A 23,065-nucleotide genomic window follows, 5' to 3' on the forward strand; every position below is an offset into this window, starting at 1 on the left:
ACTTAAATAACTTAATACTAATCAATCTCATACTATTTTTTGTTTTATCAATCCCATACTAAACAAAATAGAACGTAGACCTGTCTGTAATGACAAAGATTTACTCATGTCAACCAGTTAAACATGAAAAAATAAAATAAAAATGTTTAAATAGATGCCATTGCAGGGGAGCCGAATCAGTCTTTTTGACTTTGGTTCTCGAAACTGTAAAATGCAACAAGTTATTGTTAAAATACTTAGAAATACTTAATATTTTTTACCCATGGAGGTTGCCGTTGTTTCACCTGCACAATGTTTGTTTGTTCTGTACTGGAATCTACCGAGAAAACACAACAATGCTAACTTTACATGAGTTGTTGTTTATCGTATTGTGTTTGGTGTGAACACAACTTCCGAAGGACAGACATTTTTGCCTTAAACATTTCTTTCTAGAAGATTTTGAGTCGCTTGTACAAGAAAAATCGACGAAGGATCTAATAGGTGGTTATTACCCTCTCCAGCTAAAATCAAATACTGCGCCGGCAGTTTTTAATCCACAAAACGGCAAAAACCTCGCTGCCAGCTAGCAAACGAAAGATGCTGGGAGAAACATTAGAGACAAGCAGCTCTAGAAGCTCTTTTACATGCTAACGGAGCCATTGCTATAGCCGCCACCGAACCAAAGACCAGAACCTAAACAGCTGTTAGCGGACCGAAGACTGAAACGGACACTGAGCTACCTACAGAACTACTTATCGGATGACACAGTCCGACCAGAAGTACGTGTCATTCATCGTTTCGTTTATGAAGCTGAAGGTGGCAGCAGCAGTGAACATCAGCTTCTTCGTCCAACTCTTTCCTCTTCCTCCGTTTACCCCTACTGATTTCCACATTCCCATCCATTTCAGTGCGCTCTGGTTCAAATTGAAAAGGAACGTTACTCATTGCTGTTTTGGCTTGCATAATCGAACCAAGCATACATCATTTACCCAGAATGCACTGCAGCATAAACACCATGCGTTGATGTGACCTTAACATTTATAAAAAAACTCAACAGTCTACAGTATTATTACTGTATTGTTTTTGCATGTAAAATACATATTTCTCAAATACAATCCTTGGTTAAAAGTAATTGTGGTTCCCTTTAAGTGTTTTTAATTAATCACAGGGTATAGTCCACAAGAGAACCCATGCATTAACCTAAATACACCGCTGACATTCAGAATGTACATTATGCAGAGAGAGAGCTGCTTGTTACTAAGAAGTCCTAAAGGAGATTCTTGTGCAGGTGGCTCCCATGTACCGCCAGAACCGCATCCCGCAGTCTCGCTGACACTCGCCAACACGTGCACGGCAGCTCGCGCGCTCGTTGCTCTACAGCAGCAGCAGCAGCAGCGGCGTTGTCCCGCACAACACGAGCAAACGGCGTCCAGCACGGGACAGACCCCGCACCCTCTCACTGCAGCATGGCAACCGAGGTAAGGGATTTCCTGCTGCTTCTGTTAGTATTCCCTCAAAGACTCCATTGCTGGCCATTCTTATTTTTATCCCGGCAAGTGCAGGTGGGGGATGCGTTGCTGCAAACTGAATCAGATGCATGTGTGTCCTGAATGTGGCGAACACCTGATTGAATATTCGACTGATTCTGCAGCGCAGGAGAGGGTCGTTTGCTTATTTAGTTGTTCTTGTTCTTTTATTTATATTCCCTCCCTAATATCTAATAACATTTTGCAATTTGCTCGCATTTTACGTTTCTTCTTTTCTTTTTTTTTTTTTTTTTTGTACTCCAACTCAGATGCAAATATTCATTGAGTAGTTATTTATGGAGACTGTTGATTCAGAATGTGATTGCACTGTTTATGAAAATGACTATTACGATGACATTCAGTATCAGGGACGTACAAATCCTCGTCTTACCTTCATCTGCATCATGTCTTTACTCATCTTTACAAGGCTTAATAAATATTTGTAGCTAAAGTGTATCCTTTTGACACATTTCAGAGCCTAGTAAAACAGATTTCAATCCTGAACTCTTTTTTTTTTTACATTTTTTTAATTAATGTTCTTTCATTGTAGTTTTGTATGACTTGCAAATCTAAATCAAGATCAACAGCAATGGCCGTGTTCATGCTGTGACTAATAGCACAACTAGTTGCCTCGTTCAGGAGTTGTGGGTTTATTTTTAGATCCAGTAATGCCTGGTAGCTCTTGGGCCAGCAGCACGTCTTCCTCCCCTCTCTGTGCCCTTGGTAATGTCACCATAATGCTGAAGACATTATGGTGGCTGAGTTATCATGGTGATGATCTCACAAGAGGATGCAGCTTTTACTTGGTATGGTTTGGGGAGCACACTCATCCAGGCACTGATATGCCTGTGGGTTAATTTATGTAAGCATGTCCAGTACATGTGGGTAAGGGAGATGTATGTATAGCAGAATTGCCCCAATTTATTGATCAGTGAAAATAGTAAATTAAGCACACTAAAAATAAAGCTAAAGTTGAGAAGAAACCATGGAACTGTTTTTTTTTTTCTAAGGTTTTATATATTTTATTGTCTGGTGTTCTGTTGCAAATCCCATCATTTTCTTAGAAACAAATGTACGTGCACGCAAACACACGTATATTTTTTTAGTCCATGATCCTTCATTAATCCAGAATATAAATAATTTGATTTTACTGATGCAGTTTAAAACCATAAATACCAAACTCTGAGACACTAGCGGAACAAGTCAGCGTCGGGCCGGGGTGCGGGGCCAATGACCGGGCCCCTCATGTGTATCACCTGCGCTGCTGGAAACTGTTGAGCGGGGAGGAGGGGCGGGGGGTTGTGTCGCGTTTCTCACTTCATTTTTGAAGCACATTGGCTAAACCGTGAGTCAAACAGTCACTGGGACTGACTACTATATCTTCCATTGAGGGACAGTAACTTTAACTTTACATACACCTTTCTGAACAGGCGAGGGCACACTTTCTCTGTCTATAATCAGACATTAAAGCGACTTGAAAAAATTCCTCCTTCGCTGGCACCTCCAGACCCGGGGCCCCATGGGGCACCCATCCAGGCCCGGGCCGGGGGGCAGCCGCACTTCATCTGAGATGAGCTCAGCTTCTTGTGCATGTTTGCAATCCTTCCATTGTGTTTAATGCATGAAAAGTCGACAAAATGAGTTGGCTCGCTCTGCGTCTACATATGTATCGCCTGATATCATTGCATCCAGATCCCGATCCCAGTCGGTAGCTTTGCTTTGGCTTGGGACCTGGACTGTTTGGGAATAATGCGCCAAAGAGTAGACTGGCAGAAAGATCCCAGCTAAAACAATATTCCACCTTTTCCAAAATAAACAAAAACGAGATTTTGGTCTCAGAGTTGTTCATCTATCATTTCAATCTTTTTCAGAAGTTCATAGACCCTGGGGTAAACAGGAGGCCACTTGCAGAGTTAAGAAAGGATGAGAAAAAGAGCACTCACTGTGGAAAAAAAAATGCTGTGAGAGATAAAAATGAAATGTCTAATGTTGAATGCATTTACTCTGCATACCCTTATTGTTTGAGTATGTGTGTTGTCTGCCCACTGGCAGCACTCACCCATATTGTAGCTGTGTTCATTGAATCAAAATGACTAAACTAGGGAACATGTCATGTTAGTGAGAACTGCACAAAGCTAGAATGCAAGAATAAGGAGGAGATGTCATTAGAGTGGAAAAAAAGCGACAAAGAAAATATTACCAGTGACTATCTCTTCATTTTGATCAGTTCTCTGCCAGAGGCTTTCTCTTTTCTTTTTGCGTGTGTTACTTTTTTAAGCTTCCCCAGAGTCTTTTCTGATGACAGTTTTGTCCTTTTGTAAAATGCAGTTTTAATGGCTCACCCAGTCCTACAAAATGTCAACGCGTTTTATGTGAATTCATTTTTTATTTTTACTTGACGTTAATTATGTAACTTACTTACGTAATGTCAAAGGAAAGGAAACTATTCTAATTTCTGTGGCAAACGGGAAGACATTTGTAGAAACTTTTAGGAGTTGCACAATCGAGTGCATGGCATGAAGTTCCACTTATGTTGAAGTGGACTTCTTTCACAATTTCCTTCAGTGAATTGAATGGTGGGTCTCTTTGTCACTTCAACCTACATGCAGAAAGACCCTCAGGCTGTGCAACGGTACCCCAGGTTGTTTAAGTTCCTCATTCTTGTTCACTCACTCCAGGATTCTTCTGTTAGCCACAATTGTTTCCCCCGTGACTCTTGCCATCCACTTGCCTTTGTTAGTTTAGTTCCCTTTGGTCTATTTTATTCATTAAAAAAACACTTGCGTATCTACTAAAAAATCTCTGTACCTGGGTTTTTTGAAAACCTAATGATGAAATTTTATTTCTTGAGGTATTTCTTGTGGTAGCCTTCTTCTGTTCCCAGTCTCTACACTTGTGTTTTCTAAAATTTAAACCCTATAAGGAAGGGAAAACACGTAAAAAATATAATATATAGCTTTTATTCAGGTGACATTTTTGTTTAAAAAATAGTTTTTGATATTTTTTGTTATGTAATATCTTAATTTTCAGAGAAATTGAAACAGGTTTTCATTAGCTGTGTGTCATTGTTGTCAAAATAAAGAGCAGTCAAAAATAAATATGTGATGTTATTTGTGTAGTGAGTTTATGAATTTCACATTTTTAGTTGACTTGCTGAAATAAGTAAATTTTTAGTGGTGTTCCAATTTGTTTGGCTGTACCAGTACCTTTTTAAATGTCTAAATCAGCGGTCTTCAAATCCAGCCCTTGAATATTCAGGTCATTTGGACTCTGGAGAACATGAGGAGGTAATTCCTTCATTTACTTCAGGTATGTTGGACCAGGGGCACATCTAAAACTGGCAGGACACTGGCCTTTTGGGCGTGGTTTAGAGGACCCCTGATCTAAATATTAAATTCCTACTTTCGGACACTTTTGGAAAACATTCTTGCTGGAAGAAAGACTTAACCCTCCCTATTATGGATTTTCCTCGTTAGTGTTTAGTGACTATTAAATCAGTTCTAGCCATCTTTTGATGTTTTGGTGATTTTTATTTAAACAGTACATTACTTCACATTCTGGCACTGCAAAACAAAGAACCTATGTAAACATAATGAGGTTGACGTTGGGCCAGCTGATGCTGATTTGAATAAACAAAGCTCTGGCGTGTCTTCGTGATTACATCTATTAATAGAATGACTGATGTATCATCATGGCCCAAAGATAGACACTATGTTAGAGAGGCAAAGAAACGGATATTAAAAGCTCTGGCTGTGAGACGATTGTGGCTGTTAGTGGATGAAAATAGAAGCTTAGACTCTATTCCTGGTTGAGATTGATGTTAGCCTCTTCTGTAAAGAGATGAAAGACTGGCTCTGTGCTGTGTCTGCTTACGTGGACTCACTACCTTCCAGTAATAACAGACTGCTGTGGCCACCAAAGCTCTGCAAAAGAAGCACGGATTAAAAGTTGCCTATTTAGTTCCGGCAAATGCACAAATGTTTAGCATTCCTGGAGAATATTATAACCTGAAGGACAACCTCATATGTGTTGCTGTATCTTTTTATACTTTCTTTTTGTTTCTTCTCTGTCTCCATATTTCCCCATCTCTACTTACATACTTTTTCTGTATTGCTAATTGCCAACCTCTTGGGAGAAGTAATTTAGATCAGCATGAGACAAGTTGACTGTGCCTGTTTGGATGTAAAACATAGAAGTCACTAGCAAAGTCCTGCAAAGAGCAGTATCTCTGGGTGCTGCAATTGAAACTGGGTCTGTCACAGCTCAAGGAATAGTCGGTGTTAAAACATGAGATTCTCACTTTTGGGCCATTACCATTAGTTAATTAAAAGCTGCCAAGATTATTTCACATCTATGGGCCACTGGGAAAAAAAATCTGACTTTAATCTCAGAATTCTGAGAAAAAAGTCAGAATTCTGAGAAAAAAGTCAGAATTCTGACTTTTCTCAGAATCCTGAAATTAAAGTCAGAACTGTTTTTTTTTCTAGTGGCCCTAATCCTCACATCACTATTTTGGCATTTATAATAAAAAAATCTCTGTAGAATTGACTTGCCAGAAAATACAGATGAACGACCAAAATAGAAAAAAAAGTGAACTTTTTAAAAAATATATATTTCTATTTTTATATAATATATTTGTATAAATAGCCACAAACTTCAATTGAGTTAAGGTGTCTGTTTTTGAGCTTTACGCCACTTCCTTGTTCAGAACCCTCTGAACAAGGAGGATCCCAGTGAACAACACAGTGAAGCTGTTCACTGGAACAACTTCACTGTGTTCCAGTGAAGTTGTTGGTGTTCCAGCATTTTTTGTGTTTCTGGGTTGTTCCTGAACATTTTAATCAAGTTCCTTTCATCTGAGAGGTATAATGAGTTTTTAAGAATCACTTAGGTTGTATGTGTTTCTTTAGTGACTCCATCCTGGAAAAAGAACAGTTAAGAATGTATCAGTAAAAACCCCTAAACTATTATGACAATCATGTCTGTGATGAACTGTTTGTGAATTCGATTGGACTTAAATCTGAAGAAACGCATCCTTTTCCTCCCCCGCTGCTGTGTATCTTCTAAGTTTCACAACCTCCAGGACATGCAGCGCACTGCATCACTGGTAACAAAGGTGTTCATACAACGAGACTACAGCGAAGGAACCGTGTGCCGATTCCAGACCAAGTTCCCCGCAGAGCTCGACAACAGGGTGAGAACAACAACAGAGCATTGTGAAACAACTGCAACAGGTTGCACCTTAAAATTATGTCCTTTTAGTCTAATAAGCAAACATACCTATTGAGCTAATCTGCTTTTCTGCCCATGCTTTTTTCACTTCAGATTATACAAGCTTTAAGAGTGTGATAATTCTCATCAAAAAGTTTAATATTGGCTCGAGTAAAATGCAGCATTCATGTTCAACATGTTTCTCAATAGGTGCAGCTTGTTTATGTTGCTGTGGGAGAGCTAAATATACTCATGTTCCCAGTCTGCCATATCTATACCACTCGTTACTTTCTCTCCTTGTTTGTGTTTATTAGGTAGAGAGAGCTCTGCTTGAGCAGACGGTAAAGACCCTGAACTCTTGTTATGTGGAGGCTGAGAAAGTTGGCGGTCAGTCATACCTGGAAGGATGCCTGGCTTGTGCAACAGCATACATCGTCTTCCTCTGCATGGAGACGCGCTATGAGAAGGTAAGAAGTCGAAAATGTCCTCACCTGATGACTTGAGATATTCCCGTGAAAGGACAAAAGATTTAAACTTCTTTCTTATCTGTAAAATGTGTATTATTAACAATCTTAAAATCTTCCTACATGTACGGCAAGAGACTGACATCAATAATTTTGTCAAAATGCAATGTTTTCAGAAATAGTGACAGATCTGACATTTATTATTGGACAGGAGTGGAGGCCCTGTGTCTGCACCCTGGGAGCTTGAAGCAGTGTGGAAAATGGGAAGAGGCTGCATGTCTTAAGTTTCGCCCGACTTAGTGTTACATCATTAACACCAAGTTAATGATGTAGATGTTTAAAAAAATTTTGATTTGTGGTAGAATAATATGAAAATATCTAAGTTCTGACCCACTGTCATCTAATTGTAAAGGTGATAGTAATCAACAGTCTGTTGTACCATGCTCAATTTTAAAGGGTTAAAGATAAAACTTTAAGAATCTGCTTGTAACTGAATTTGTTTAGTATTAAACTCGTAAGTCATATAAAAATGTTGATTGGTTTAGCAATTTAGAAGTTGATGTTTAAAAACAGACAGAAAAAGACATTTGGTTCTGTTTTGGCTGCTTTCTAAACTCCAGTAGTTTTTTTTTAAAAACTCAACTCCAGTGGGAAACAGGCAGAACCCAGGAGATAAAATCAGGTCTTTAAAACCTTCCACTACTTCTTACATCCTGTTCTGAAGGCCACGCATGAGTGGCACCGGGTAAAGCATGGCACGCCATCTGTAAAACAGTTTTACTGAGCACAGGCAAGATGTCCATCTTCAGAAAAGACAGGTGGCTCAACCTGTTCATGACTGTATTGCCGCTTGTTAGTCGCTGAGATGAAACAAGAACACACACGCATGGATACTGCAATCGCACACACAGGCACAGTGAGCTTGATTAATCCTCTTTGTCGTTTTCTGTGAACTTGCCAATGCGTCAGATGAGATTGGAGTGGCGTAAAGTTCCAGCATGTCTTTCTGTTCTGATCTCTGACTCGCACAACATTCATCTCCCTCGTCTTGTTGCATTTTGTAAACATTGCTTTTATCAAAGCTGCGCCGGACACTGGGAGATTGACCGAGTGCCCACAAAGCAGGTTTATTGCTACGTTGAAGCCATGCAGAAATGGCCTGGTCTGACTCACCTTTCATCTTCCTGTCAGGTGGAACCGCTCCATTGAGAGGCGCAGATGCTATCGGGCTCCACATGAGAGTTGTTTATTTACCTGTTTAAACTTTATGAATACCTCTATGACTGACGACGATAAAATATACCCACCCAGGTTGAAGCTGAGTGTGCATATTCACGTGTGCCACACAACCGTGGTTTTTCCGATCTTCTCAGCGGACTCTCAGAAGGCACTGATTGTTCCCTGCATGTCGGAACAAGCGTCGAAAAGTCCCTCACACAGACTCTTCATTGTGCATCTCCTGTTTCTTTTCTTCTTTGCTGACAAGAACATGGCTCGAAATGCAGCAGCAGATTTGCCACGATACAAGTTTAGAGTTTGTACGAAAAACACAAAGGAGCCTCTACGTGCAACTTTAAAGAGGAGGACTACTTCTGTGTAGTGTGTGTGTGTATAGTCTTCCCAGAGCAGCTGACACAATCATGCCAGCGTAGCAGTGACACAGTTAGAATAAGGATACGTGAATGTCAAATTTTGAAAGTAAAGAGGGTTGAGCTGTTCCCTGGGTTTACTAGATGTGTGATTGGCTTTTTCCCTTGAACACACAGAAACAGTTTTTGTCATTTTTTTTTTTATTTATTTGTAGACTACTGCCTTTTAAGATATTCAGTGTAGTTGATTTCATGACATAAATATTTTACACCATTGTTTTCTTTTTCAGTTTATAATATTATCTTGTTTAGTTTCCACTATTTAGTTAAATCCATAATGTGTGTGAGTGTGTGTGAACTGGTGAGTGACTGCACCTTTGGGGTTCTCTGGACTTGATAAGGCGCTATACAAGTACAAAGTCATTTACCATTCTACCATTTAAGCTTCTCTTCTTAAAGTAATCTTTATTTTACCAACATGTTTCTTCTGACTGGAAGTAAAATCAACATTTTGGATCAGCGCAGCTAGAATCCTGACTTCAATTTCGATAAGATTTTGTCGAGTGGACAAAAGATTAAGGCGATGACAACCAGAGAGAAAGCAACCTGCCAACACTTTGAGCCCATGCCAGAAAAGTAGCTGATTTTTAAGTATGGTGTCTCCGAACCAATCAAAAGGTGAACAAATATTTTCAGATTGTAAGGCTGGATAAAATGCATTGCACCCGCACACAAAGCGGATTACCTGTCAGTAGCACTAAAAGTCATTTCTCATTGATTATGCATGACAAGATGACATAATTGTTTTCTATGTTGTGTTTGTGTTTGTCTGTTAAATCCAAACTCAACAATGATCCGTGTTCCCCGTATCAAAAGACAGCACTGATCACATTTTCAAGTCAAGTGGAGTCTCAGATCTGCTTATTGAAGCCTGAAAATAGCTGAATGTTTAGAAAAGTGGTATTTAAAAAAGAAAAAAAAAGATTTGCTGACTTTGTTATTCTTATAGCAGTGATCCTAAGGCTGAGTTGAATGAAGTGCATCTGACATAATTAGACTGCATTTTAGAGTTGCATGGCATGCCCACATTGCTGGGACCCACACAGGCATGTCTGATGTACTTCTGAGGAGCTGTTCTAATCAAGCCTTTAATTTATATCTGTTCATTTAGCATGACTCTTCAATTCTCTGGAGCAACCTATCAGCAACAAACACAGACTACAAAGGTTATTCACAACTGTTGTTTTGTGTACAGACATGCCAGTTTGAATTTGTATGTCGAGGCATAGCCTGAAGTGCACAGTTTCCTCCCCACTGCTTTGTGGTTATTGCACAGTTGCTGCAAAACTAATGGGTGGGTTCATTGCCAATACAATGTAAATAAACCAGCCACTTTACTTTTTAGAAAGTTTGCCCTGATGGTTAGCCAAGGCATAACATTTGGCCTGAGAGAGTCATCTGTTCCGTTTGGAGCCATGGCTTCAAGATGGAAATTTTCAGAAAGCGAAAAGAGCTCCTCAGTTTTAGCAATTCAATTTACAGTCATGCTTTAGCTTGAATGGTTAGGAATACGCTAAAAATATACTGATATACTTTAACTATAATAGAATTATTTTAAGTTTGTGTTATAATTCTCTAGAATAAAAGACTCAGGATATGCATTTGCTACAAGATGAACTAATTTCTTCCATTTTCATATTTTCCACTTGAGACAAAACATAGCAGGAGATTAAATGGCTAAATCCAATCTCATGGTTGATCTCTCGACTCTCCATGGCCATTACATGTCACATAAAGTACCCTTTATAAACTAATATGCAGGTATTAGCCTCCAGTTAGTGCAGCTGTTTAGATTATCTTCTGCAAAACTGCGTTTAGCTTTTGCATCCAATAAACTTTTGATGTTTCTAATGAAATCTGGATTAAAACCAGATGTATGTTGGTCCTTCTCTAAAACCTCTTCAACCACCTTTAATTTCAGGTCTTGAAGAAGATATCAGGCTACATCCAGGAGCAGAATGAGAAGATCTACGCTCCGAGAGGTCTGCTGCTCACAGACCCCATAGAGAGAGGAATGAGGGTTGTATCCTTCATTCAGCTGCTGCTACATTCTCTGAGAACAACAAACAAAAGTGTATAACGGTCTAGATCGTAGATTAGCAATTGGAGAGACTGGTTGTTACCAAAACAGTTGCTAGAGAAGGATACCTGGACATAAGAAAAGCATAATTTCATTTGTACATTTCGAATAAATCTTTAATTCTAGTTCTCCATGGTATCTGTTCGACATCTCTTTGCTTCCAGGAATAAATCTAACACATGGCAGCTTTGAAGAGGTTTGCTAAAAGGAAACTGTGAAAGCAGAAACTACCTAAAAGCCGAGAAGCTAACAAAATGAGCAGGCAGACCTCATGGAAAGTCTTATTTTTTCAAATGAGCCAAGCACTTTTACTGTTTTATAGTGACAGTTTTCCAAATGTCTTTGTGCGGTTCATGGTACCGCTGTTTTTTTTTTTTATTATCTTCCTGACTGACCCCAGAACAGGCAACAGGAGAAAGAAAAATGTGCCCAACAGATCATCACACTAGCTTGCCGTAGAATGACTTCCTGAAAAATGAGACTAAAAGTCCAAGAGCAAAGTTTAACCAATGTAGCTGGTGCTGTCCTAAAACTACAAATAAATGTTGAAGACCATTTTACAGTAAGTGAATCTCGAACGTTTAATTTACCCATCAGTTCTTCTACTCCCTTGCCACAGTGACATACTGAAGCTTGTTCTCAGGGATCCAGACATTTTCACAGACCAGAAAGGAAATACACTCCTTACAGTGGGAAGCATCCTGCTTTCGTTCGGATCACATGCCTGAACAACCTCGACTGCCTCTTTTCCTTGCAGAGCAGCATTGGCTTTACTTTAATCTTTCCTTGGATGGCTGAACTACAAACCCGGTCTACGCTGTTCACTGACTGCAGGCAACACGCATTTCCAGCTGGGTCGGTGATCAGTTCATACTAACCCGATTGTATCCAGAACAGCCTCAAAAAAATTCAAATATGTTTGTTCAACTGCGATCTAGGTCGGTTTGTTCCTCACCTCGTCTCACAATGGCAGATTTTTGTGCCAGCTTTTCCTGATGGCCAACGTCAGCAAGATGGAGACTGATTCAGACTTTCCTCAACTGGGAATTAGGGGTAACAGTGGTAAAAATAAAATAAAATAAAACATTCAGTGTGTCCCCAGCTTAAGACTGATAAACAGTTGCAGAAAGTTGATAATTGACATCATCCTCATTAATTGCCACGATTTCCCCCACCATGTGATTTTGTTTAGCAGGGTTCTCTCTCTGTTCGGGAAAGTAGGAACCTCACAGGTAAAGCGCCACTGCCATTGTGCAGAAAGCTTTGACATGGCAATATTCATAGCTGTTATTGGGGATTACAGATCGATATTGGTTTAGGACATCCCTTTTCGTGCTCCTCTCTTGTGTGTTCCTCTTTATCTGTATGATCCTTGACGCTCATTGTGTCCCCAGCTGGAGATCAGCGTGTTTGAGGACCGGGGCTCAAGCGGCTCTAGCCCCAGCAGCAGCATGTCATCGTGCAGCACTGCTCGGTGACTGGAGGAGCAGCACCAGGCTTACGGGTACCACCACAGAGGCAGCGGGACACTCACCAACATCCGCATGTTGAAACATGAGAGCACCAGGTTCTAAAGACGAGCAGAGAGACGAGAAATCCAAGGAGGTGATCCACAAGATTTACACGCTCTTCCTGTTGAGACCTTCGACTAATCACCATTGGAGAAGGATCCGGCTTGTATAAGAGCTGCGGCTACTTAAAATAATCAGCCTAAGTCAAACAAAACCCACATATCAGCTTTGTGACTAAATGCAAAATCCAGTGTCTAAGAGGATAAAACTTTTCCTTTTGCAAAGACGTGAATCATTTCTGTTCCATTCTGTCATGTCTGTTTTATGTCCTAGCTTTGTTCGCAGGCTTACATGAGTTTAGGCCTGTCATCAGTGCATGACTAGTATCATTTCACTGTCATTATTATTCTGTGCTCATTTATAGTCAGGGTATTCCAACGCCTTTGCAGCAGCACCAGCATCTAAAATGAGGATAACTTGACTGCGTCCCAGGAGACACGGTGTTCTTGCATTTGTTTCAGGTAGTTGAGGTCAAGTCGCTTTGAATGGTGCAAATTGGGCTTACCAAAGCCCAAAGACTTTGTTCAGAGGTATTTGGCATACATGTCAAACTGAGAACAGCGTGATTTATTTATCTTTCTTGTTCATCACAGTGGATTAGGTGACCTGCATCACAGCTGCAGGCCATATATGCAGACATATTCACATACCATGCCCAAGCATTAGACATACAGTATATGCAGTGAAGGGGACATGTATGCACATGTAGTATATAACAATGAGACACATACGTGTGGAGCATGTGCTTATGCTTTCCTGCCCACACTGAGATTATTCTAGAGTTTGGATATGAAAAAAGCCAGGAAATAAGGTTTCAGGTCTCTGGGAACATATTCAGAGGTTTGGACTTTTTTTTTCTTTTTGCTTTCTCTCTGGAAATAGTTTTGATGTCTGGCAGTGTTTATGATTTTGAATTCACTTGCAGTCTAGTGTGAGATGAAAGCTTTCAGATCTTAACACTGTCAAAAACCCTTTTCCCTAAACATACTTACTGGTTTCCTAAGAAAGCTGAGAGAGAGTGGGCTGTTATCAGTGAAGCTGGAGACTCTGCAGTCATTAAGCCGAGAAATGTGTTGCTGTTTGAGGACTGGAGCTCGCAGGAGAATCGGCCCACACAGAGTTAAAGAACTAAACCTTATTTAGCCTGTATTCACGGCTGTTATGTAGATGCAGATTGTGTTAATAATTCAAACACAACAAAAAAAAGGCAAAGAATAAAACGTCTTGGAATGCACTGCATCCAACTGGCGCACTCAGAGAAGAAGAAAGGTGGAGAAAGAAAGTTATGTTTATTGTAGGGTTTTAAAGTTTAGATAAAATTATTATTATTTTTTTTTACAATGTTCTAAGATTGTAAAAAAATCTTAGATCTTGCACAATCTTTCTGCTGTGGCTTTCCTACAGTTTAAAGACCTTAGAATGAGATAAAATACTGGAGTAACCAGAGTTTCCCCCAGCTGTTTGCAGCATAAAGTAATGCTGTGATTCCTCTCTTCCACCTTTCCATGCATGCTGCCTAGTGAAAAATGGCTACTTCACTTTTCTCTGGCTTATAAGAAAGAAGGAAGGAACCACCTGTCAGAAAATACTTTTGGTCCTGAAAAACATATCAGTCATTGCTTGAAACACAACCTTTAAGCTTCAAGTCCATCTTGCCCCACTTTGCTGTTATATATGTTAGTATAAAATGTGCCATAGTGATGGCACCATTTTTGTTCTTGCCAAAGATGAAACTACAGGGGCGCTATGACTTGTTATCCCAAGGCTCCAAAGTAAAACTACTATTATTGATAACAGCAGCAACTTCTACATGAACAGAGTCTGTCATTTTAACCAGCAAATAAGTCTGATGTATATGTTATTATTTAAAGAACAGAATAATGGAAACGTACAATATTTTGCTCAGACAATATTGCAAGACAATATTTATTTGTGAACCAATTTTAATTTAGCAGTATAATTTGAAATCATTGCTTAAGTCTATGCATCAAAGGTCATATAGTTATATATATATATATATATATATATAACAGTTGTTCTCTGAAAATTTCATGCATTTCAAGCAACAGTAGGAGCAATATTACGTTTTTGTGTTTCTTTTTAAAAGTTACTTACATCATGCTTAACATTTTTTTATTAATTTTGTGTAAGACCAAGATTATCATACCCTTGATATCTCATAACTGCCAGTATTTTAAAATAATGCAATTCTACTTTCTAGTGCACAGAATTGCATTACTTTTATAATTCTCCCTGTAATTTTAAAGGATGCATTTTGTTTTCAAATTAGCAGATTTCTAATGTGAAAAGTCTGTGTTCACTTTAGAAAGACCTCATTTGGACAGTGTAGGTAAATTCTGAACCTTCATTGACTTAATAAAGCTTAAAATTTAGCTGCAACTCAATTTTATGGAAACCATTATCTTATACCACCTCTCATATGGAAAACCATCAATCTTGGTTGCGTAGCGTCATTAAGTGTGACCATAATGTTGCAAATATTGACAGAGTATCAACATAACATCCATTTTGTTTGTCTATGTTGATCATGTTGTTGTTTTTTTAGTGTTACTGCAGCAACTGATGCTGTTATGTTTTGTTACTGAATGTTCGACGGTGAACTGACCACTGCAGATCTGTGTTTTAAGTGTTTTAATTTATTTCTGTGACTAGTTTTACATCATTTAACCCTTGGATAACTGATCTAAACCAGCAAGATATATATGCCACATGAGTTTAGATGTGCTTGGATTTAGCCTCCTGTGCTTTCTTTTTTTGATGCCTTCATGTTTCATACTGGTGGAATGGATATCCAACCTGGTGCTGATGGACTCACCAATTTAAAAGTGACTTAACACTGCCAAAAGGCACATGAAGGAGCTTATTGGACAATGTATATTAAAATGAGTATAAACAGTCTGTGCAGGTATGACTTTGTAGCTTTGACTGTATGCATTTGTGAATAGAAGATATTGGATATGTGATACAATAATCCCACTTCACTAGATGTTAGTAACTTGTTTCCTATAGTCTTTAAGAAATGGAGCAGCTAAATGCAGACGAAGATGTCGGATTGTATCATTTGCGAGTCATTATTGGTTTGTCTGTAAATCTGTTGAGAGGTTTGATACTGTAGCTAACGAAGTTGATAGTAATAACTAGTTGATAATGATTCTCAGGGAAAACCTTTAACAGGCCAAATTTAAAAGGTCTTAAAAGAGTGTAGCAACATGGTGATGGCCATGTTACTAAGCTGGTTGCACAAGCTACAATGGAGTCTCTGACTGCAACTCCTCAGCCTGTGATTAAGCTTTGCATAGGCCTAGTATTGAGCAATTAATTTGATTTGGGTGTTTAGAAACATGGATTCATCTTAACGTAGCATGTCAGTGGCTCCTGGGGATTACAGTTGAAGAATCATGAGTTTGACTAAAAAAAATAAAAAATCTATCAACCTATCAGTTTTCTTTTTGATAGTCTACTGATATATGAAAATCTTCCACAAAAGGTTCTGCTTCCAATTGGTCTGAAAGTCTTTTTTTTCCCTTTTACATATTTAATAACATCCCTGTCCAAAGTATAGAGATTAAGAAGTGAAAAAGTCACTTCTGTATAATCAATCTTAAATTTGCAAACAAGACAGCCAATCATAAAATGTGATTTCTAAAAAAATGGGATTAGGATTAACTTAAAATGTAAAAAAGATCAACATTTTCAAAGAAATCCTTATTCTTAAGGAGTAGTTGCTATTCTGTGAGTGCCAAACAATGACGGGTAGCTCATTTAATAATGTATCCTATTGGTACTTTATTTATCTTGTACTGCATCTAAGAGTGACACACCTTCATTAGGTTGTACACAATCAGTACTAAGAACATATCAAAAGCTCGATGTTCTGTAAGAAAAGAAATATTGGGCAGCAACTTTGATATATTCCTGAAAATATCTAACATGATGTGTGCAGTACTGGTGCCGAGTTGTTTTGCGTCTGGGGAGACTTATGGTTCTGCACTGATGTTTTATGCTGCATGGTGTGTAAATACGGTAGCAAAGGACAAGACAAATAAAATCCCTCTTAAAAAAAATATTGCTACGTGCTGCCAAAAGTTATATGTTAATGTTGTGTGTTTATATTTGGTTACTAATGAGTTCATTAAAATAATGTTATGTACATTTTATAAAAGTTGATTATACATCCAATCCAGAGATGCTTTTACTGTCTATAAAGTGTTTGATGAAGCCAGTGAAAACAAGATCGATTGTTGTCAGTATTAAAATAAAATTCATTTTGCTTAGAAGATTGATACAATTTCTGACTTTTGTTAGTTTTAGAAACTGATATTTTAGATGTTTCTCAGAAAATCTTGGAAGGGAAACAGAGTTATATCACCAAAGGCCTGTTGATAATGTGTTCAATAAAAGACAAAAAAAATCTATTTTCCATCCATGTATCTTAGTTGCCTTTAACAAGCCTTGTGATCAGTTGGGGCCAAAGCTGTAAAAATTGCAATTGTCCCAATCCCAAAGGAAACAAGAATGCAAACTTTAGGTTTGGTGGTTGGGAAAGTCATAAAATGCATAATTGTGGTCCTTTCAGCTCTAACTTTATGGTTAAATTAATGTTAAAGACTCAAACAAGACAATTCAGTTGTAGTCATCCAGTTTACATAATCACCTCAATCATGGCTCTTCAAAACGCAAAAAGTGACTAATACAAATACTTCCCGAAAAGAGAAACCAAAGAAAACCAATAAAAGTACAACAGTGCTTGCTTGTATTTGTAAAATATGATTTAAAATGATCATATTAAGACTGGTGAATTTGCAGCATTCAAACAAAATATTTACCTTTTTTTTCATCTTTGTAATCAACCAACAGATGCAGATTAGAATATTCATTTATAATCCAGGCATGTCTTGGCTTTGTAACTAAATTAACCAGATACAGAAAACATATTGAGATGCATGCTGGGATGTAGAACTGCACTCCAAATTCAGCATAAGCAGTTTTACGTCAACCTTCCCTATTTGTGATCATGTTTTTAGGGATTAGTTTTGCAGTGACAGTAACCCAGAATGTGTCTCTGTTTGTGTGTATGTGTTTATTTTTACAGTAGCTGTATAGTAGATCCAGCAGAGCCTTCTCATAAAACCAGAAGTCAGTGATAAAGTTCTACTCAGCTGAGTTAAGATCACAGCTGACCAGAGTTGTGAGAGTTTGCTGATATTTCTCAAAGACACGAAAGAAGTGATGGAACATCTCATCACCTGCGGTCAAAGGTCACTCTCACATTAACGAGCTATTCTCTACTTCAGGACAGTCTTTCTTTCTCCCTGCTCGATTTATTCTACTCTTACGTTTTGCTTAGACCAGGGGTCTCCAACCTGTGGCTCCAGAGCCATTTAGATCTTTAAAAAATAACTGGCTAAAAATTGTAATGAACCAACTAATATTTTTTTAAATATAGATATAATAATAATAATGTTTTTTTTTCAGGGAATAATTGAATTTCCCCAAATTAATGACAGTATAAGTATAATTTTTAGAAATAATTTTCTTATTAGGTTGGAGACCATCTGCTATTTTTTCTTGTTTTTTTCGTTTTTGTTTTTACATAATTTTCCACAAATAACATCACTCCATCTAATGTATCCATTAAAAAAAGAAAATACCTGTTTTTATTTAAAAACCTGCAAATGACAATAAAATGGGGATTCTTTGAAAAAAATGACAACAGTTTTTCTACAGACAATATTGATAAAAAAATGTAAAGCTTGTCCTTTTTGAAAAGGTCATCCAACATTTACCTCTGAACAAGTTTTGCTTGTTCAGAGGTAACTGAACAGGCAAAACTGAACTGAAGCTGAACTGAAGACAAAAATGGCTCTTTAGATCATAAAGGTCACAAGCCCCTCTCTTAGACAGAACCGGCGTTTCCATGTTTTCAACATTGGTTGCGCTCTGGCTGGACAACACTGTTCTTTTATTGCTTGTTTTCTCAACAGAAAGGAAGTTGTCTACTTAACCTTCTCAGTTGTTTGTTTTTTGAGTCACGGAGAAGAAAAGTCACTTCTTGCTCTTGCATTAATGGACTTAAATGCTTATTCTTTCTGAAGACAGAAAACCCATATGCCGCCCGCGATTCTGCTTTCCAGAAATAATGGAGCATGCAGCAATCTGGAAAATATCTGTGCGCACTTGCATGTAAAACAGAGTCTCTCGGGACAAGATCTTTTCATCACAGAAAACTCTTTGTCTGAACCCGGTATTCTGCCAGTGACATGTGTTGATGACTTCATTTACAAATGAATGTTAATGTATTTAGTTTACCATGGCAAAGCCCGAGGACAACATTTATTCAGTAAGAGGCAGCTATGACTTTTTGTGAGAATGCAGAAAGCTTTGCAAGCTGCTTTCAGGAAGCAACATAAATGTGACAATTTCCACATTGGGTCAATTTATAACTACGAAGTTTAATGTACTTTACAGAGATTTGATGCAACAGACCAGCGTAAAGTAGCAAATAGTGGTGAAGTTAAGGAAAAACAATTAAAAGTTTTGTTTTTGTTTTTTTTTTACCCACCCCCCGCTCCCCAAAAATCTAAAATTGTATATTTTTTATGAATCTAGTGGAAATAATTTCCTTAAAGCATCCTGTAATTATTAAAACAGAAAGGATGCAACAAGCTCCACAGTCTGTAAAGAAACGTCTTTGAATATGCATGTTTTGAACACTTTTCTGTAAATACAGCTGCAGTGACTTGCTTTTAGCCTGGGCACGGACAAAATATGCAAAGGCAATACCAGACAGCCATCTGCTAAACTGCTTCTCTGTGTTAGCTTTGGCGTGAATATCAGCACATTTTAAATGACCTCGGCGTGATTGACAGTTGTTGTGGTTGCTGCTGGATCTTCCAGAAATTCGGCCCGTCTACATAAAACGCAATGACGACCATCAAAGCCCGGAAAGATGTGGCTCCAGTTAAAACGTCACTTCGGATCACGCAGACTCATGGTGAGACAGAGATTACAGTGCGTCGCTCTTCTCAGATCTACTGCATGGACTACAGGACAGTAAATTGTTGCAGTAGTCCTTCAAACAGTCAGTTTTGTAAATGGATCAAAGAGTTGGTTTAGCAGAGGCTGATAAAAGGCTGACGGAGGAAGACATGACTGATTTGAAGATTGTCTGTTTTATTTAGCTAACACCAAAATTAGGACCAAAAAGAAGTGATAAGAAAAACGTTCACCAACGGAGGAATTCACCTCATCAGCATTATCCGGTAAAGAGCCTTTCAGGGGTCATCGAGAAGAAAGAACAAATACATAACACAATGCAACACTTAAAAGAAAAGAAAGACTACACAGAGTCTCTTACTGTGAGTGCACTGAGTTACATTAGACCACTTTTTAATAGCAAACTGACTCAAATAATTTAAAATGTGGCTATGTTTGTTTTCCTCCTCATATGAGACTTTCAACGTTTGCTCTTAATTCTTCAATGACAAGCACATCCTACCACCGAAACTAATGTTCGATCAACATCCCATTGAATTTTGACTGCAGATTTTGGTAAGTTTACATTTTGATTTTATTAATAGACACTTCTGTTTGGATCAAATGTTTCAGTCAATATCTCTCTCGGGTTATAACGCATGTGGCAAACGACGGTTTTTGCATCTTTCTTTGACTTTCTGAATGTAAAAGTGGAACGAGTCAAAAAATGCAGTTTTCTGAATACACTGTTAAAATATAGCTCTGTTAAATATGCTGCTAAAAGTCAACTTTAGGAAACCACAGGATGTCTCAAGGGAGCTGAAAATGTTAAATTAAAAATAAACGGAGCCAAAAACAAGAGACTGCAAGCTTAGTGAACTTTAAGCACCTTTTCAGGTCTCTCTATCACAAATAAAGCATTGTTAGTTTGACTTTGGTCTCGTGCTTTCTTCTTTTTTTTCAGAAGAATGCGGTATTTTTATTGAAGGAAAGAAAAGTCTGTTCCGTTTGTACTATGGATGAACTTGTTCTAGCCAGAAAACGCATAAAAGGCATCTTCTTCTACAGTACATTTTAAAACATGTGACTATGTCATAATTCCTATCAAGAAAAAAGACGTAGCAATGTATCTCTAGCCTTTTAATGTCTGTAAACCTGCTTATGTTTAATTTGAACCTTTATTTTCACCTCCTACCTCATAAATTGGTAACAGCAGAAAAGGAAAGAAGGCAGTGGAAAGCGATGTTTGAAACAAGGTTTCAATGTTGAAACTCGTCCATTTAGGTCATTTTGTAACATTAGTCTGCATTAACAAATCAAAACAAAGCAGAACTCTGATGCTGGTGGTGGGCAACATCCAGGGTTAGAAACATAGGCTTGGATCACAGAACAGACTTTGGCTTGTTGTTCTTGGCCTTCCCAGAACCCGGCAAAACCTCTAAGATAAAGAGCAGCTTCCAATGTAAATGACATAGCTCATTCCAAGCTAATGAAAACAAGATGTTACTCTCTTTATAAAAAAAAACAAAAAAAAAAAAAACATGAATTTTACATTTACAAAATCCAATTTAATGAAACAAATGTGAAATCTCACATAGTAAAATGTGGCATGTGTGAAATACATGTACATGGGTTTAGATGGGGTGTGCATGTACAATGTGCACCGCGGCTGTTACAATGTTAAATAAAAATAAAAAAGTAGGGTCCCCTAAAAGAAAGGCTTCCTCTACCTGGAGTCTGTCAACTGATATGTAATTATTAATAAACTTGTTTTAAATCAGGGGAGTAGAACTTGTTTAGTGATGTTGCTTTATGCGATTTTGAGCAAAGATTTTATACAATCAAATCAGCAGGATCTGAGTGCTAGATTTCAAATCGGGAACGTTTGTTCACATATTGTTTAATAAAAAGTTAAACATTTATGCCACAAGAAATGTGTTCTCACTTGCACATTTACGTACATTTATCTGTACCTATTTTATGCACAGATTTAGATCTTAATTTTAAAAGAAATAATGGTCTGAAGTTCTCTGCAAGACCGTGTTGCTTGAAGAATCTTGCTGTAAATAGAAGACAAAAAATCTAATAGTTTGTTATATCTGTGTATCATATGTCATCTTTAATGAGAAAAAACACGAGCCAAAAACAAAGAGTTATGACCTTCCTCAAAGATGCGTTCCACGTGATGCCATTCATGCTTAAGAGGTAACGGAAAACATTTTATCAGTCATATCAGTGACTTATTCCTGTATTCAGACACACTTAAATTACTCTGATAAGCTTAAATCGAATTACGACCTCTGGCAGCAAGAAGCAAGGAAGAAAAGATGTATTTGATCTAAGGTTGCGGTAACCCTTAGTGAACCCTCAGGCCAGCATTAGCATAGTTTGTGCAAAGGACTGCAAATATGGCTTGACTTACTTATATCAGGGGTAAAACGATGCATATAACAGATGCAGCTGAGAGGAAATGACAACTGCAGATCATACTCCGACACCGTTTGGACAGTGTTTTCTTGGCACTCTTTCTTTCTCCTATTTTCCACTTAGAAAGGCTTTCTCGTCATTTCCATTCCCATCAGATCCCGCATCGGTTTCTGCGAATTGTGCATTATATTCGCATGTGCGGCCTCTCTCTTTGATGAAGACTTTGTGGCTGCTGATTTGAGGCAGAAAAACTAAATTTCTGGGTCACAACACCAGTTCACATACATACACACCCGCCGGCGAGGCCATGAGAAGTCGGGGTGCCGGACATGCTACAGTATCCCATTTATGGGTGGCTGACGGGAAATGCTGGGAATAACATAAACAAAAATAAGTTATTTAACAACTATTAGGATGAGACATTTATATAAGAAGCTTTAGAATTCAGAAAATGTGGGGTTTGTAATGTTTTGCTGCATCAAGTGTCACACCTGAGAAGCAAAATAACTCCCGTTGGCAGGAACCTCGTAACTCAGAAGTCAATGTTGATTTCCAAAGATAGCTACATTTGGTAACACTTTATTTGAAGGGGTGTGTATAAGACTAACACGACACTGTCATAAACATAGACATAACACCTGTCGTGGGCATAAAGAAGTCTTTATGAATGTTTATGACAGTTGTCATGAAGTGTCATTTGGTAAATAATGACAATTTTAATGCAAAGTTGCTTTAAAGTTACATTGAAAGTCCATTAAAAATGCCAACTTTGCATTAAATTATCATAATTTACAAAATCATGCAATTTTAATGGACTTTTAATGCAACTTTTAAAGCATCTTTGCATTAAAAGTGTCATTATTTACCGAATTTCACTTTATGACAACTGTCAAACATTCATAAAGACTTCTATATGTTCATGACAGATGTTATGCCATGTTTATGACAGTGTCATGTTAGTCTTATGCACACCCCGTCAAATAAAGTGTTATGCTACATTTATCCACTATGTCACCTTAGAGATGTTATGGCAACCCCGTGTGTTCCCATGGCTATGCCTACAGGACTTTGTCATAATCCACAGCCTGTACATTGAGTTTCAGGTTTTATTTTAAACACAAGGACATGTTGGAACAAACAGGTGGGGAATCATGGACATAAA

At 38.1% G+C, this 23,065-nt stretch overlaps 1 protein-coding gene across 1 annotated transcript; it reads left to right on the top strand.

The window, feature by feature from the left end:
* The first annotated feature begins 668 nt into the window (after positions 1-668).
* golga7bb (golgin A7 family, member Bb) lies at positions 669-16,778 on the top strand. The gene is made up of 6 exons (XM_008429626.3): positions 669-758; positions 1,268-1,457; positions 6,574-6,699; positions 7,031-7,183; positions 10,751-10,852; positions 12,304-16,778. Exons 1-6 carry the CDS (start codon positions 739-741, stop codon positions 12,385-12,387), a joined length of 675 nt encoding a protein of 224 aa, XP_008427848.1. The 5' UTR covers positions 669-738; the 3' UTR covers positions 12,388-16,778.
* The last annotated feature ends 6,287 nt before the right edge of the window (positions 16,779-23,065 follow it).

The sequence above is a fragment of the Poecilia reticulata genome, chromosome 15 (assembly GCF_904066995.2).
Source record: "Poecilia reticulata chromosome 15, P_reticulata-male-v2, whole genome shotgun sequence".
Classification (NCBI taxonomy): Eukaryota; Metazoa; Chordata; class Actinopteri; order Cyprinodontiformes; family Poeciliidae; genus Poecilia; species Poecilia reticulata.

What these genes read in the sequence shown, in the direction of transcription:
- golga7bb (XM_008429626.3), top strand. Translation starts at nt 739, where the DNA reads ATGACACAGTCCGACCAGAA. An exon ending in ACTGCAGCATGGCAACCGAG is followed by an intron (nt 1,458 to 6,573) that starts GTAAGGGATTTC and finishes GTATCTTCTAAG; the next exon opens with TTTCACAACCTCCAGGACAT. An exon ending in TGGAGACGCGCTATGAGAAG is followed by an intron (nt 7,184 to 10,750) that starts GTAAGAAGTCGA and finishes CTTTAATTTCAG; the next exon opens with GTCTTGAAGAAGATATCAGG.